This window comes from Primulina eburnea, chromosome 14 (assembly GCF_022965805.1).
Source record: "Primulina eburnea isolate SZY01 chromosome 14, ASM2296580v1, whole genome shotgun sequence".
Classification (NCBI taxonomy): domain Eukaryota; kingdom Viridiplantae; phylum Streptophyta; class Magnoliopsida; order Lamiales; family Gesneriaceae; genus Primulina; species Primulina eburnea.
Window position 1 is genome coordinate 29,706,037 of NC_133114.1, and position 17,086 is coordinate 29,723,122.

Consider the following 17,086-nt stretch of genomic DNA (forward strand, 5'->3'; position numbering starts at 1 on the left):
GAAAAGAAATCAATTTGTAAAAAGTTAAAATAAATCAATTTAGTGTCCTCAACGTTGTTCAAAAATTACCACCGAAACAATTATATTACTGCAGCAATTTTACTGACAAAGTCAAGCCAACCAGCATATTATGGTTAGAGTACTAGATTGAAATTTGTAAAAGTTCTTGGCATGCAGCCATATACATATATATAATTAAAATTTGTGAAACGATGGACAAATTATGTGTGTATAAAATAATAATTATCATGTATATGATCATGCTCTAGAGTAAAATTTTATGATAAAAACTTATGTGAGACTGTCTTACGAGTCGTATTTGTGAGACATATCTCTTTTTTGGATCACTCATACAAAAGTATTATTTTTTATGCTAAGAGTATTACTTTTTATTGTGAATATGTGTAGGATCACTCAAATTTTATTAGAATTTTTAGATTAAGTAAATTATACATGTATTATAATACGTTGATACCTAATACAAATAGTGACTTGTTGAGCACCATTGAGGGCTAAAATGGGAGAGAGCAACTATTCAACCAAAATAAATAAAGAATCCGGGAACGATTTCCAGTCTGTTCAGAAGATCACAGTGTAGCTCCTCGGCAATTACTTTCGGGTGATTTTAATTCCGATCTACTATTTCCCAAATTTTTTCGTTGAAATCATATTTAGTCTCCATCTAAACCCTTCCGTTTGAATCAACAAGTGCAGATAAATTCCAGTTTATGGCCGCCGTTTCAGTTCATCAGTTCGCTCAGTGCATTACTTGCCATGTTTGGAGCCCAGATGAATCCAGTACTTCCCATCTCAATTTCACGATTTCCTTTAGCTTACATGATGCATGCTTGTGTGGGTTTCTGTTTGTAATGGGATTTTTTTAGTAGTTGAATTGGTAATGATGTGTTTCCTCTGCAATTATAGCGGTGGCGTTCTGTCCGAATAATAACGAAGTGCACATTTATAAGTTGTTGGAAGAGAAGTGGGAGAAGATCCATGTTCTTCAGAAGGTAAAACTTACGGTGACCTTATATTTATTTATTTGCGCAGAATGCAGATTACTTTATGTTTTCTTTCATTAGAAAGACTTCAACTTTGATGATTTAGCTGCTGAGGTTTTGCATTATTTTAAAAATTTTGTTTGGCTAGATGGAGTTTTTTTGGGTGTTTGGCCTGATGGAATTTTTGAGAAGCTGTTTCAGTATTATATGAAACCTTCTTGGCGCATCAGTTAATGCACATTGCATCTCACTGTTTTTTGCACTTTCTGTCGCAGCATGACCAAATTGTTTCTGGAATAGATTGGAGCAGAAGCTCGAACAGAATAGTCACTGTTTCACATGATAGGAATTCGTAAGTGGCCATATTTGAAAATCTGTTTTTCTGTCTATATCTCTGAAGCATCTGTTTTTTGTTGTTTCACTTGATTGAAATTTGTAAAAGACAGGCAACTTTAAGTGAAGGAAAAAAGTGATCCTGCTTGGGTCAATCACAGCAACTGAATTTATATGCTTCAGTCCTCACTTTGAACACACTTTAGATGCTCTAATCTATGCTACTTCTTGTTTCTGCAATCGAATTTCATTGTAACAGACCACATTAAACTTTCTTTTTAGATATGTTTGGTCCCAAGAAATGACACAGTGGGTGCCAACCCTTGTTATCCTTAGGCTAAATCGCGCTGCACTTTGTGTACATTGGAGTCCAAAAGGTATGGATGTCTATTATAAACTCTTTCAATGTTTATACTATTTTATGATTTCAATTTATGCCTTTTTTTTTCATCTGAGTGATAACAGTACCCCCACTAATTTATACCCATTTTTAGCAATTATTGAGTATCGTGATGGTATACTTGATTACTTGTTGTAATTTTTAGAAACTGGCAGTATGGGGCATACACCGACTATGGTGAATGACTTTTAAGTAGATGTATGCTAAAATTTTATCAAGTATGAGCGGTTTTTTAAAGTTAGTAGGAAATGGAATTACTGAGTTTTTGGTCCTCTGTTATTTATTGAAAATTGTGAGTATTGTTCTACGATCATCCAAATAATAAGGTTTTGATGATATTATAGTGTGTGGTAGTCGAGTTCCTCTGTACGTTTCATTTGATTTAGGTCAGACTCGCCATTTTTTTATCAAGGTCTGATTAAGTCATCTAATGGTTTCGCTCTCTCTTACAGAAAATAAGTTTGCTGTTGGAAGTGGGGCAAAAACTGTTTGTATATGCTATTACGAGCAAGAAAACAATTGGTACGATTATTCAGTTGTCGCATATTATCAATCGAGTAGCATTGCATTGTTCTGTTTCAACCTCAGCATGCTTTCTCTTTTGCTCTTTTGATTATCAGTATATTTTGTGTTCCAGCAGCTGTTAATTAACGGTACTAGCCATTAGCAACACAAATTCATGTTCTCTACCTGTATGCACACATCAATGTGGAATAATGTTCATATTTCAGTGCTTTGTTATGAAATATATCTTTTCAGAGCCCTAAAGAATGTTAGATAATAAATTCCTAAATAATTTTTTACATAATGCACAATCAATTTAAATACAACCCGATACTACGTGACTTTATGTAATTGGTTCTTTCTTTCAACATGCTTATCTTGAGAGATTATGTTATTGGGGCAACTGTAAGAAGGGAGGTGGTTACATAATCGTGCTATTTTATGTTGAAATTCATTAGATGTTGATTTCAAGCAAGCATTCTAAGTGATAATGTGAAAGCAAAACTAATGCTAGATTCAAACCTATAATGTTTGGAAGTACACTTTTCTCTTTGCTGTTGTAGACTGTTTGTTCTTGAAAAAAATCATGATCAGGATTGGACTGAATAAATCATGCAAATTGCAAGCAATCAGTATGGAGTTAAAAATTGCTGGCTAATTAGATGAGATGGGTGAACTGTGAAGTGAGAATTATATAATTTATACATGGGAAAATGCATTGTTTCTAAGTTTTATTTGGAGACTAGACAAGAGGATGAGGATCGGAGGCAGAAAAGAAACACTTTCATGTCTGGACATTGAGCCTCTTCAGTCAACTGGGCAAACACCATGTTGGGAATGCTGTGTATGGCTTGTTTATTCAGAGTTATGATTAGTAATTACGTATCGAAAATCAAATTCTTCATTGTTGAAGGTGGTGTTTCTAGTTAGATGGCTGAATTTCTGTGGCGTCGAAATTTGTTTCTCTGAGAAGATGTTTTTTTCTCTTAACTATTTTCCTTTTGATTGATTGGGTTTTACAAGGTGCCCTTTATGTTTTAGGATCTCACTGTCTTTCTGCATGTGTAAAAGTTAGTGTCTTGATGCTTATGTTGATCTATCTTTGTTACTTCCCAGGTGGGTAAGTAAGGTTATCAGAAAGCGACATGAATCTTCTGTCACAAGTGTTGCTTGGCACCCAAATAATGTGAGTTCTTGTGAGCTATCACCTGCACTTACATACCTAAGTGGCTAGTTCTCAGTGCATAATTGCATGCAGTTTAGAGTAGAAGCACTCGGCTTTGTATGGCATGGTTCACACTTGAATGTGAACTCGATTGATTCGGAATATCCACTAAATTATAATAAAGGCTATGTTTAAATCTGATATTTAGTGCAAAAAATAGTGTAGATAATAGTCTTCTATCTTAGGTTTTGAAGGAAAATGTGAAGTAAGGGTTCTTATCAATTTCATCTTGAATATTTTAATATTTATATCTGATGAATTTCTGACGTAAACAAGTGTATCCGTAAGTGTTTGAATGACTATATGCTATGTCCAAAAGAAAAATGTGATGAAAATTAATCTTCAATGCTTTCCATTTTCTCTGTCCTTGCTAAAATTCAAATATCCATGGTTCCTCATGTAGCCATAATTCCTCATGTAGGACCTTTGTTCAAGATATGAAGTTCCCATTTACCACCAATTTTTTAAACAACCGAACAGATGTATTAACACTTGGGATGCTCTTGCTAATTAAATTGCAAAACTCAAGCTTATTTATTTAGTTATCCAACCACTGTGGCAAAATGGTTTGAGAGCACAAATTGCAAACGGAGCCAAATGCCAATAATTTGTGTGTTCATAAATTCACAGTCATATTGCATTAGTTGATGCATTTGAGTTTATTTGTTTTCATAATATATAAAGTAATGTTAATAGTGAATCACTGCTCTGCACCGTCACCCTCACTATCTGCTCCACTCCCTGATTGAATCCATGAGCCAGTTCATGTATCAATTTCACATATAGATACACAACTCGTATGATAGATTTTACTCCTTGAGTTAAATACATTGATTGACCTTCTTCCTCTTACCTTCTGTTGTGATAATCTTGTAGACATTACTGGCAACAACATCAACAGATGGAAAATGTCGAGTATTCTCTACTTTCATCAAAGGTGTGGACACAAGGTATGTTTCCATGAAGTTACTGGGAGTTTTCTTGCTCTCATAATCAAACATTTTCCCCGGATCTCTGACAGTCTCCCATGCTTACTGGTTTGTCATTAACCAGGGACTCTTCAGGTTCTTCTTCAGATTCAAAATTCGGAGAGGTATGACTTTATGCTTATTTCCTCTTGTGTTAAAAAAGAGCCTGTTGGTCCATTATGTGTGATCAAATTTATAAATTTAAGATTCGAGTAGAAAATAATGGCACTAGAATCCTGGTAAATATCATGCATGGCTAGAAATGTCAGTACTAGTAACAGGAGTTGGTAAATGTGTTGTGTTAGCAAAATATATTTATGCAATTTAAGGAATACACCAACTATCCTTGATGTTGTTTTCTTGTTTTAATTGACACCCTTGATCACATTTGGGAAGTAGTTACATTACTTAAGAATCGGAAGAATCACAAATTTGTGAAGCACCTGAAACCTAATAAAATATTCAGGGAAATTGAATAAATATTTGAACAACGGCTAGAAAAGCATGTCTATTGATTCATAATATTTATGTTAATGTTTCATTAGAAACAATATCGGTTTAGAAACAATATTGGTTTTTAATAAGAGATACGTGTCCTGTAAATTTCATTTGGCGTCACCGTCCTTCTGTTTGTATGGAATACTTGATCTCCGGTTAATGTTCTTTTACTTTCTTTGCTTGAGGCAGCAAATCATGCATCTCGATCTTTCATTTAGTTGGGCTTTCGGTATGAAGTGGTCTCCAAGTGGCAATACCTTAGCCTATGTAGGTAAGAAATTCATCACTTTGCTTCATTGTCAGAATGATTTTTGCTTGTGCTCAAGATATCCAAATGCAGTTGGTATCTGCCTGAAATTGAATTGGCTTCTGATGTGTTTATTTCTTAATTGGTGGCATAGCCTTAGTTATATGTGATTCATATAGAAATAATTGTGCTCCTGCAATTCTTGTATATTTATTTTTCGTCATCCAAATTTTTAATATTATTTAGTTGAGCATGGAGCAATGAGCAAATATTTACACATTTAACTGGGATAAAACCTCAGGTCACAATTCAATGATCTACTTTGTCGATGAAGTTGGCCCCTCTCCATCAGCTCAAAGTGTGGCATTCCATGATTTGCCTCTTCGTGATGTGGGTCAGCATCCATTCTCTGTAATTTTCTTAGTTTATTCTGTTCTCTTTTATGACAAGGGTATTGATGAGTGATTGATACATATGATTTAGGTTTTATTCATTTCCGAGAGAATTGTTATCGGTGTGGGATTTGACTGTAATCCTATGGTATTCGCAGCAGATGAAAGGGGATTATGGTGAGTTAACATCTGGAATAAACTATTTGTGTTTTCTGGTTGGGTATTTGTCATCTCATTTGGTTTCTATCTTACTTTTGATGATTTTAATAAGAAAAGAAGAATAAGATATCATGTCCATTTTTCGACCACTTACTGTATGTGCATACACGTTGTAGAAAAGTTGAAGATTACATTCTTCATTGCAAGTTTTTTTTTTTCTCTATAAAATTATATCTGTATTTTCTTATCTACTTTAGGAGTTTCTTGAGGTATCTCGATGAGAGGAAGACATCTTCTTCAAGTGGAAAATATGGATCACAGGTAAACATTTTTATCTGTAATCCCTCTGAAAACAAATGCAAAACCCTTGGTTTGATTACTGACTATTCAGAAAATCTAGTCCAAAAATGTACCGGAGGGTTGCATCCTTTTGTCATTTTACTTGTAATAATGATGCATAATGTCATTTTTTTCAAGAAGCAAGTCTTGTGTATGCTGTATAGTTTTCTGAAATACAGGTTTCATCTTCACATCCTTTCCATTTGTGTCTGTATTCATTGGTGTTTTTGAACACTTTTTCTCGTAAGTTTGTTGTCGGCAATTTTCATCATTATTTGTCTTTCATGTTCTTTTTACCCAGTTATCAGGAAAATTCGGAAAATTTTATGGCCAATCAAAATATGGAAGCAGCAGCGAAACCATCGAACCTTCAAGAGCACACGGGGCTGCTCATGATAACTGTATCAAGTACAGTCATGCTAACTCCCTCATTTTGAACTTTATTTTATTGTACGGTTGCCTTTGACATCAAACAAAAGCTGTAAAAATAGTTACTTTTTTCCTTGTTTCAAATTCCAGTTGCATTGTTCCCCTCAAGAAAGCAGGGGATACTGTGGTCACCAGGTTCAGTACTTCAGGTTAGATTAAGCGCCCTTGTGTTTGTACTGTATTATTTCTTCAAGATACTTTCACACAACCACATAGGACTTATTTATCATTGGAAATATCAATCACAGGATTGGATGGAAAAATAGTAATATGGGATCTGGAAACTCAACAAGATTTACTGGAATATTTTTGAGGATAAGATGTTGGTCAGCCGCATTCACAGCAGCGATTGTCCTCACATACTTGACGCCAACCAGTTTGTTATTTGATGTATTTTGTATCGGTTTATTTTACTGAATTGAACATATTTGATCATGGCTCTTTGTATTAATGTTTCTGTAGTTGTTGGAAAGAAAATTTGATCGGTGCTTGTTTGCAGATATATTTGAACATACTTGACAACACCCTTGCATGATGTATAATGAGAATTGAAAATTTGGTATTGGTTCTCATAATAATCTTAGAATTATATGTTTAATTAATATATCAAGTGTCTAGTCATTGGCGATATCAATACAAAATAAAGATGCATGGGGGCAGGCATGTATATTATACTATTATATTCTATGTTTATTTAAAATATCTTCAATTTTTCTGAAATAGTTATACTCAAGATACGATATTAAGGACGATCAGTGTTCAGAAAAGTAAGATAAATAAAAATAAGATGTTACAAATAACTTTAATTTTATTTCATGAGTGTTTTAAAATGATAAAAATTATATATATATATATATATATATATATATAATTAATTAAAAAATAATATATTAATAAAATAATAGAAAAAATAATAATAATAAATTGAACAATACCATAAAAAATAAATAGATATTTATGTATTTGGGACTGGGAAGTATTCATTAGATACCAAATCAGGGATAGTATAGTAAATTAACACACGCGACATTATGGGTGGTAGTACAGTAGGTTCTGATTTTCATTTCTAAAGTCATACACCGACTCCACACACAAAACTCGTTGCGAGCTTAATCCAATGGCGTCCGAAGAGAATCATACGCATCACCATCACCATGAACATCAAGACCACCACCATCGCCATCATACTCACGAGTAGCATTTTCTTTTCACTTTCCTCATCAAGTTCAACACACGATTTCATTTTCAATTTGATACCGTGCTCCTGAATCTGATGTGGTTCGAATTGCAACAGGGAAACATGGGTAGGTCCAGATGGGAAGGTGTACCATAGCCATGATGGACTGGCACCACACACTCATGAACCCATCTACTCCCCAGGCTATTTTAGCAGAAGAGCACCTCCACTTGTTAGCAGGGATTTTAATGAAAGAGCTTTTACCATTGGAATTGGCGGGCCTGTTGGAACAGGGTATTTCTAATTTCTTGTTTACTTATTCTGAGAGGTCATCTTTTATTCTGATTTTTTGTTATTATTTGTTGGAGCTGTTTTACATTGTGCAGTTGAACTGTTTGTGAAATCTCCCGTGTGAAATTCTTAATTTATACCTTATAAGACAAGTTGCTTATCTCAAATATTCTTGTTTTGACTGCAATTGTTTGTTATTCTGCAGGAAAACTGCTTTGATGCTCGCTTTATGCGAACTTCTAAGGGACAAGTACAGTCTCGCAGCGGTATGTACACATTCTTTATGATGCTTTTCCCTTTCACCTTATGTTATTGCTTTATTATTAAGACTAGAATGTGGTACAAGATTCGAGCTGAATTCACCACCAAATTCCCAAATCGAAAACTATATCTTTAATAAAATCTCACTCGAAACCAAAAAAAAAAAAGAGGATATTTGCTAATTGAGAGGACTGATGCGTCTCTCTTGAAATGTGCGTCATAAATGTGGGTTACAGTAACCTAATAGCTACGGGCATTGGAACTAATTCTCAAGCAAGCTCTACTGGCTTAATAATAGCCATTCTACTGCAGCCTTAGCCCCCGGCTCTTATCTTTGGTCATTGAGTTCTAACTCGTTCATTAGCGGACCACTATAATTGATAACAAGTGCTTGAAAAATTGGAGAAATTTATGGTGAGGTTTGTGGTGTTTTGAAAGGATTTGGGAAAATGTATTTTGAGAAATTGTAGAACCTAATGTTTATTAGGTTTTATTTTTTTAATGAGATATTTTATACTGTAGATGTTATGCTGTATAATGTTTATTAGGTTGGTGATGTTACACATGTATTATGAGATACTTTAAAATTCACCGTAAAGATAAACAATTATGTGACCAAAGAGTATTTTTGGGAAATGATAAAAGTTCTGTTGTGGTATATAAATTGAAAGAAAATATAATTTTGGGGAAACTATATTGGAATATATGTGGTATGCGTGCTTTTGTTTTGGGAGATTAAAAATATCTTTTAAAACTACTTTAAGCATTGCCTTTGTTTTGCGTTATAATGCATGTAGATTTATATCTTTGGGTGAGATGGATTCTTCTACTTCTATTATCATAGGTAACAAATGACATATTCACGAAAGAGGATGGCGAGTTCTTGGTAAAGCATGGAGCGCTTCCTGAGGAAAGGATTCGAGCTGTAGAAACAGGTGGCTGTCCACATGCAGCTATCAGAGAAGACATCAGCATTAATCTCGGGCCTCTTGAGGAATTATCCAACTTGCATAAAGCAGATATACTTCTTTGTGAATCCGGGGGAGGTATTTCTGGACTCGTATGAGTGGTTACATATTATTGGCTGCAAAATCATTATATAATGCACATCGGTATTTTGTTCGAAGAATATTGAGACATGCCCTGATTTTTCCTTGCTGTTGGATGTAGATAATCTGGCTGCCAACTTCAGCAGAGAACTGGCTGATTACATAATATATATAATTGATGTATCTGGCGGAGACAAAATCCCTCGGAAAGGAGGTCCAGGCATAACACAAGCTGACCTCCTGGTAGGTGTTCTCTTTTGGTGCTTCAGAGTCTCTAATGTCAAATTTTTAAGTTGATCTATTCGTTTCAAGTCAACCTTTGAGCCAATTGTAGGTCATAAACAAAACAGACATTGCCGCTGCAATTGGAGCTGATTTGTCTGTCATGCAACGTGATGCACTCCGAATGAGAGATGGTGGTCCATTTGTTTTTGCTCAGGTTTTGTATTTTTTTTACCACTCCGGGACATTAAAATCTTTACGTATTAATGTTCTTAGGTTGGATGCATATTTCAATCATCCTTTTTCCTCGAATCATTTTGCTTTTCTGTTGACTTGATGGCATTCGAATGATGATGTAAAATCATGTACATGCAGGTAAAGCATGGTGTTGGTGTTAAGGAAATAGTGGACCACATTTTAGAGGCCTGGCAAGTAGCAACGGGGAAGAAGCGCCTCTGACTTCATGCGGTTCTTCTTCAGTGCAATATGTTGGATTTGTTCTGCAACTTTTGTTTGAAATCCAAATAAAAGGCGTATGAAATATTGAGTTGTTTCATCATTAAACCTAACTGTTTTCAGTTATCCTCGAGGAAAGCAAGTATCCCAGCATGCTTTTTTTCCGTGTTCTATCTAAAATAGCACTGCATTAATAACCACCTTTAATTTTTTTATTTTTATTTTTTTCAAATTTTTGAAATATCTATTCCATATATTTAATAACACACATTACTTTCTGATCTTTTGAAGTTAATATAGCATATAACAATTATATATTTATAAAAGATTATTATGAACATACAGAAATTCAAACAATAATTTTTGTTAATATGTTAAATTTAATTTAAATCATACAAAAGCTTCGTTTAAAAAAAAAACTGCTCCACGTTCCTCTTTTATGAAAACATCGTGGAATTTAATCTCAAAATGTAAGCAGCAGCCTTTGGGAAAACATGGATGTCATTATTGTTTTCAAACGAGATAATTGTGTTGACAAATATGTTAAATGCCGATTAAAACACGGCAGTAGAACATACAAATTATTAACTCCAGAAAATATTAGAAATAAAGTAAGCTTAAATTAAAAATAGAACTTCATCATTCAAAATCCCGAATGAACAAGGATCTATGGTAGTTCGTTTCAGATCACACTGGTAGAGATAATATTTGTCCAATGAATGGAAAATCAAACCAAAAACTGGATTGATTCAATGTAACGACTAATAATGAGAACTATAAATATGACGTTGACTCAATCAGCTTACATAAACAAGTTCGGCCTGGATGCTTTGTATGTGGTCTTGAGCTTTCTGGTTGGAGGTCTCACTTTCCTAAACACCAACGGGAACTTGATCTTAGAGTCATGGAATTGCTTAGTACTCTCCCTCTTGCACAGCTTAGCAGGAATAGTTGCAGTCTTAATAATTTGAATGCAATGGTGTCGAACTCTGTGGCGAGAAGCCATTTCTGTATACATCTGTTCAACAGCACCGTTCAAGGTAGTATCACGGTACTCCTTGTACATGTTGTGATATCCAGTTCGACTTTGGTATCGCAGCCAGATTCCAAAGTTCTTGATTGTAGTAGGGTTCTTCTCAAAAATCTACAAACCCACAATGGAAAGACATAGATGGTTTCATTGTGAATGTCGGTGCAAGGATCACCATGTTTTCTCAAGATATCACATCGGAACGACATATTATTGGTATCAAAATGAATAGGAGATGATTATACTGTTGATGAAAATGACCCACTAACGCCAATAAACACATCAACCATACATAAGGAGAGAATTTCTGAAAATATAAATCATGCATCCGAATGTTGTGTGTTTAAATCCTGATGCTTAATGGAGGAAAGTTACATCTTCGAACAGTGAGGTAATCTAAATGGGAACCAATATCTTTAAAATATAGATCTGTTTTATTTCAACCCAGATAAACTGAAATGATCAAAATAAAGACGAAACAGTCGGACCATTTACCTCATTGATAGCAAGAACCTGCCCGTTACTCTTTTTCACCTTCTTAAGCTTCCTCAAGAAGTACCTTCACAAATAAACACTATCAAAAACCCATTTAATGTAATCAATGCAAATTTTTAACTCGCTAGTCGCTATTGTGACGACACACATGTAACACATTTGAATGTTAAAATTAGACCAATCAAGACTCGAGAATTGGTAAAGTAACAGTTTGTAAAGTAGGTACATCTTTTTAAATCCATTAGCAACAATCTGGGAGCTGGAAATAAAGATGAGGACGGAGACCGTAAATACCAGAATTTGGACTTGGCTCGGACCTCATTAGTAGCCCAAAGCTTCATGCGGTAAATCTTAGGGTGCGCATCTGTCTCAGTCGGAAGAGCTCTTCCCACGACCTGATACTGGTGGAACTGCACAAGTGCAAAGCCTCAATAACACAAACAATCAGGGTTCAAGCCCGAATCGCACAAATAAAACACCTAACACACAATGGCATATACAAGTATAATTTACACATACGTCGCAGATAGAGTGACTACGAAAGAAAGTACCTTGAATGTCACCATTTCCAATGGGTTTTGATCTGCGCCTCGCGTGTAAAACCTGTTAGGGTTGCCGATTTATACATGGTAGGCGCGGAACGAAATGAAACCCTACTAAGTGGGCTCGCAACATATTGGGCCTACCGGAGCTATTGTGTTAGCTATTTTAGATATATTATCATGGGCCTAACATCTTGAGCCCAAATGCCAAACAAGATAAGTAATGCTATCCTCAGCCCAACCGCTGCGTCTCTTGCGATCTCCCGCCACCGTCACCACATTCAAATGCCTACACGCCTCACCACTCCCGCCACAGCCACCGTCATCTGATATCCTCACGACCCTAAATCGCTCCTGCGGTTGATTTGGAACCGCAGGGGGACTATATTGAGCATATACATTCTTTGCCCATACAACATGGAATTGGATGTGGAAACCAAGGCTAGGACATGCATAATTTTGAAGCACCGATTATTTTATGGCTGCTTGCACATCATAAACTATTGACGCGGGTCAGATTGGGATTTATTAGTGACAAGAAATGTGTTCTTTGCCAAGCTGAGGAAGAATCAGTTGCACACTTATTCTTTCAATGCCGTATTTCAAAAGAAATCTGGGATGGTGTATGTCAATGGTTAGATGTGAAGAAAATCATGGGTTCACCGACAACTGTTGTAAAAGCATTTCGTAAAAATTATAGGGGGAACGCCAACAAAAATGAGAACTACGGTCATTACAGCTACTGTGTACCATGTATAAACAGTGCGTAACAGAGTTATGTTCAACAATGAGCAACTGATCGTCGATGGTATAATTAGAAGAATTCAGATCCATGCTTTCCGCTTCATGCCTGACGCAATGGAATAGCATTTCTATGTATTTTGATTATGGTATATGATATTATTATCTACTCGAGATATCCAGATTATCTGTATCTTGAACTTTTTACCAATTTTAATGAAATTTATATTTCGTTAAAAAAATGATTGGAGCTGCATTTGATGAGGTGCGCAAACATTATTGTTATAGCAAAAATATATACCATGTTCATTCCTCAAATATACATCTCAACACTATTTAATATGCTGCATAGTTGAAGTCAATGATATACGTTTAGAGAATTACCATTTATTTTGTAAGTTGATACGATTTGGTTCTAGTACTGTAATTTGTTAAAATTTGATTTTTAGATAGTAATTTAATTTTTTTTTGTCTTTCTTTTTACTCAAAACCATTAACTTCATCAAATATAATTTATTTGACATTGATTTTCTCCTACATGACATATGTGGCAAGGATTAAGCTCATATTACTCAAATTAAAATTCATGTAATAAAAAAGAAATAAAAAATAAAGCAAAAAGAACCTCAATACTTCAAATGGGAGAAAAAAATTTGTTGTTTCTCATTATTTTTGTTTATGTATATTTAATATGTGTAATATAAGTTTTATTCTTGTCACATCTATCGGTGTCAAATAAGTAATATCAGGTGGATTTAGTGATTTAATGAAAAAAAAATATCAAAACAAAAAAATAAAGTTGGAAAACTAAATTTTAACAAGTTAAATGACTAAATAAAAAAAAAAAAAAAATGAAACTTGCAGAACTAAAATTACGATTTGCTATTAATATAATTTAGTTCTCGAAATGTTATTTAAATTCCAAAAATGTTGTTTTCATCGTTACTAACAAATGTGTAACCCTCTGATTCTAAGTTAAAATATATAGTTACATGAAATTAAATGCAACTGGAAATTGAAACTCCATAGCATGTGTACAGAGAGAGTACTGTATGAATTTTCATGTAGTACTTGACATAGCAAACAAAAGCAACGGGCAGTGTCTCCCCACGTGAGGTTCTGAAAGGTATGGCATTCCTATGTTCTTTTGTGCACCTTTCCTTTTCAATTACCAAATCATATTTGTTTTTGTTCCATGTTTCCTCCAATTTCCAATGTTTCTGTGAGAAAATTAAACATTATATTTTTGTAAGAAATTTTATATATCCTACCAATATAATTATCTTTTAAATGTGGATGTGTGACTATTTTCCAAGAATGGGAATTAAGGGTTGTTTTTTTATATATTAAAAACAAAATCTTGAGTTATAACAAAATTGTTAAGTAAAATTTTTGGGACGTTCACATATCATTAAATTTACCACATGAAAATAGTAATCAATGGTTATGATTGACGGATTGGGGTGACAAAAGTGATTGAGTGAACATTACTCTTACTCTGATTGGTTAAAATTCTTTTAAAGTAAAATAGAAAGAGAACAGCTTTTGTTTCGTAGCTACTGTTCCAATGAGCTTTAATTTATTCTTTGCACCATGTGCTTTTCCGATCGAATTCCTAAACACGTCGATTTTATTTTATTTTATTTTATTTTATCATTCATGGACTAATAAATTTCGATTTTTTGTTCATGGGAAAATGTGAAGGTGTGCAGGCGTATAACATGGGCGATATGAAACAAAAATAAACTAGAAACATTGAATTTTAGCATGTCAAAGAGAAGTGTATGTATATTTTTAGACTGGAACACGAGTCTGTCTCACATTTGTGTATGTATGGTGCTGCCACTAAGTCAAATTGGCTTGGGTAAGAGAAATAATTTATGTTCGTTCGTAATAAAAGGAAGGGAATGGATAGTCGGGGGGAAAAGTAGAGTTGAATGAAGGCCCCCCACCCCCATCTATTCAGTGTTTTATTAGAACAGCTATATTGGTAGGTAGATACTTATTAGAGTGTTGGAATCTTATTTATAGGCCATGGTCTCAGTCTTATAATATACATGTAAAGCGATAAATATTGAAACTCGATAATATTTGTAGCAGCAAGTGTTTGTCGTTTTATTAAAAATTATAACTTGTGGTAATTGTGTAACTCAATTTTTTCAACCGTACAGCAGATAAACACCATGTTTTGATTGTTCTAACAAGAAGAGACAATTGTTGTACCCCAACAATCTCCCTATCAGTATTTCATTATATGCAACAAATGAGAATCGAATATGTGACATCGTCTATAATAACGTTTGTCGTTTTACCAAAAGTTATTCGGTAGTAATGGTACGACTCAAATATTTTAAATCACACAACAGCCGAAACACCACTTCTCCGTTGCTCTAACATTATTACATCCAACAATATTATCTGAAAAAAGAGCATATCTATATCTATATATCTATATTATTATTATTATTATTATATGAGTTTTATTTGTGAATTTAATTAGTTGCCATTTTTTCCACTATTACTTAATTATTTATTTATTTATTTAGGTGATTTTTTGATTTAATTACTTAATTAACTAATTTTTTTAATCGATACATTATTATGGTTTCTTTTTTCACACTATTGCTTAAATAATTGATTTTTTTAATTTAATTAATTAATTAATTAATTTGATTGATACATAACTATACATTATTTCAAAAAAAAAAAAGTCGAATACTATTAATTTTTTTGCACAATTTTTTACTATGTATTGTTTCACATGAAAAGGTGGACTACTGTTGATTTTTTTTTTTTTAAATCTACAATATTTTTTGTACGTTTTATAATCAAAATAGTTCGGACTTAATTTTTTAAACTTCAAACTAAATGAACATATAAATTTGTCGTTAGTGGTTCAGACTTAATTTTTTAATTTTTTAGTTAAATAAACATATACGTTTTATAACCTACAATATTTTTTCTACGTTTTATAATTAAAAAATGATTCGAACTTAATTTTTAAAACTTCAATATAAATAAATATATACGTTTTATAAAAAAAATAATTCAAACTTTAATTTTTAAGATTTAAGTTAAATAAATATATAAATATATGTTTAATGGTTCAGACTTAGCACTGATAGAAAAATTAAGAACGCAAGAGAATAAAATATAAATCAAACAAATAGAAAAAAATTGTTTTCTTCTATACATATTTTTTATTGATCAATGAGTCATTTATAGACAAATACATCAACAGAAAGAACCATAAAAATAACAACAATATTTTACCACTAAAACAATTAAATAACAAATTGCAAATATGCAAATATATTTATTTCATGTAATACTTTGTTACTAATAAATCATGACTAACAGACCTCATTTGACAAGACAGATAACTAAATACTTGGACAAATTTTTAACAATTCAATAACCCCTCCTTTAAAATGATAAGGTCAACATCCATTTAATAAGGCCATCATCCCTCAAACTTGTAATGCAGTGTGCTAATACCAAGTAACTCTCTTAGTTTCTGAAATGCAGGTAGTTTGAGGGACTTGGTAAACATGTTGGCTACTTGGTTTTCGCTTCTACAATAGATAAGATCAATTGTTTCATACTTTGTGAGGTCTCTTAAAAAACGCTAATTTACATCAAGGCGCTTGCTTCTTTCATGTACACTTGATTTTTTGACAATTTTATGGCTTAGCTATTATCACAATAAATTGCAATAATATAATGCTTCTTGAATTTAAGCTCTTAAACAAATTCAACCAAATAGCTTGACATGCACATTAAGTTGGTGCAACAAATTCAGCTTCAGTGGTTGATAAAGTTTCAATTGATTGCTTTTTCTAAATCCATGGAACAACCGTTGAATATTAGAAAAAAGCATATCCTGGAGTTCTTTTTATTTCATCTCGATCTCCTGCATAATCACTATCACAAAAATCCATCAAGTCTGATTGTTCTCCTTTCTTATATTAAAGACCAAGTTCTGGTGTTCGTTGCAAGTACAGTAAAATCCTCTTGGCAACTAAAAGATGCATTTTTATAGGATTTTCCATGTATCTGCTTATGAGACTAAAATAATACATAATATCCGGCATTGTTGATGTTAAATGCATTAACCTTCCAACAATTTGCTTGTAAAGTGTGATGTCAATCTTCTTTCCTTCACAATATCTGGTTGGCTTCAAACCACATTCTACGGGAGTATTTTCATAATTTCATTTCTCCACCTTAAATCAACATAAAACTTTTTGAACATATTTCTTTCGGGAAATAAAAATCCCATAAGTATTTTGAACTACTTTAATACCGAGAAAATAATGCATCTTAC

General features: G+C 33.3%; 3 protein-coding genes across 3 annotated transcripts; 2 read left to right on the forward strand and 1 right to left on the reverse strand.

Moving 5' to 3' along the window:
• The first annotated feature begins 665 nt into the window (after positions 1-665).
• LOC140812604 (actin-related protein 2/3 complex subunit 1A-like) lies at positions 666-7,019 on the forward strand. The gene is made up of 15 exons (XM_073170913.1): positions 666-798; positions 925-1,010; positions 1,277-1,353; positions 1,617-1,711; positions 2,187-2,256; positions 3,355-3,424; positions 4,340-4,413; positions 4,517-4,556; positions 5,119-5,200; positions 5,478-5,566; positions 5,660-5,745; positions 5,985-6,048; positions 6,368-6,474; positions 6,586-6,644; positions 6,744-7,019. Exons 1-15 carry the CDS (start codon positions 729-731, stop codon positions 6,806-6,808), a joined length of 1,134 nt encoding a protein of 377 aa, XP_073027014.1. The 5' UTR covers positions 666-728; the 3' UTR covers positions 6,809-7,019.
• A 507-nt stretch (positions 7,020-7,526) lies between these two features.
• On the forward strand, positions 7,527-10,077 carry LOC140812949 (urease accessory protein G). The gene is made up of 7 exons (XM_073171329.1): positions 7,527-7,689; positions 7,790-7,966; positions 8,169-8,229; positions 9,069-9,270; positions 9,395-9,516; positions 9,608-9,712; positions 9,871-10,077. The coding sequence occupies exons 1-7, from the start codon at positions 7,613-7,615 to the stop codon at positions 9,952-9,954; spliced, it is 828 nt and encodes a 275-aa protein (XP_073027430.1). The 5' UTR covers positions 7,527-7,612; the 3' UTR covers positions 9,955-10,077.
• A 474-nt stretch (positions 10,078-10,551) lies between these two features.
• On the reverse strand, positions 10,552-12,169 carry LOC140813047 (large ribosomal subunit protein eL20y). The gene is made up of 4 exons (XM_073171460.1): positions 12,028-12,169; positions 11,771-11,886; positions 11,477-11,540; positions 10,552-11,095 (listed from the first exon to the last, which is right to left on the reverse strand). The coding sequence occupies exons 1-4, from the start codon at positions 12,040-12,042 to the stop codon at positions 10,754-10,756; spliced, it is 537 nt and encodes a 178-aa protein (XP_073027561.1). The 5' UTR covers positions 12,043-12,169; the 3' UTR covers positions 10,552-10,753.
• Positions 12,170-17,086: the final 4,917 nt, after the last annotated feature.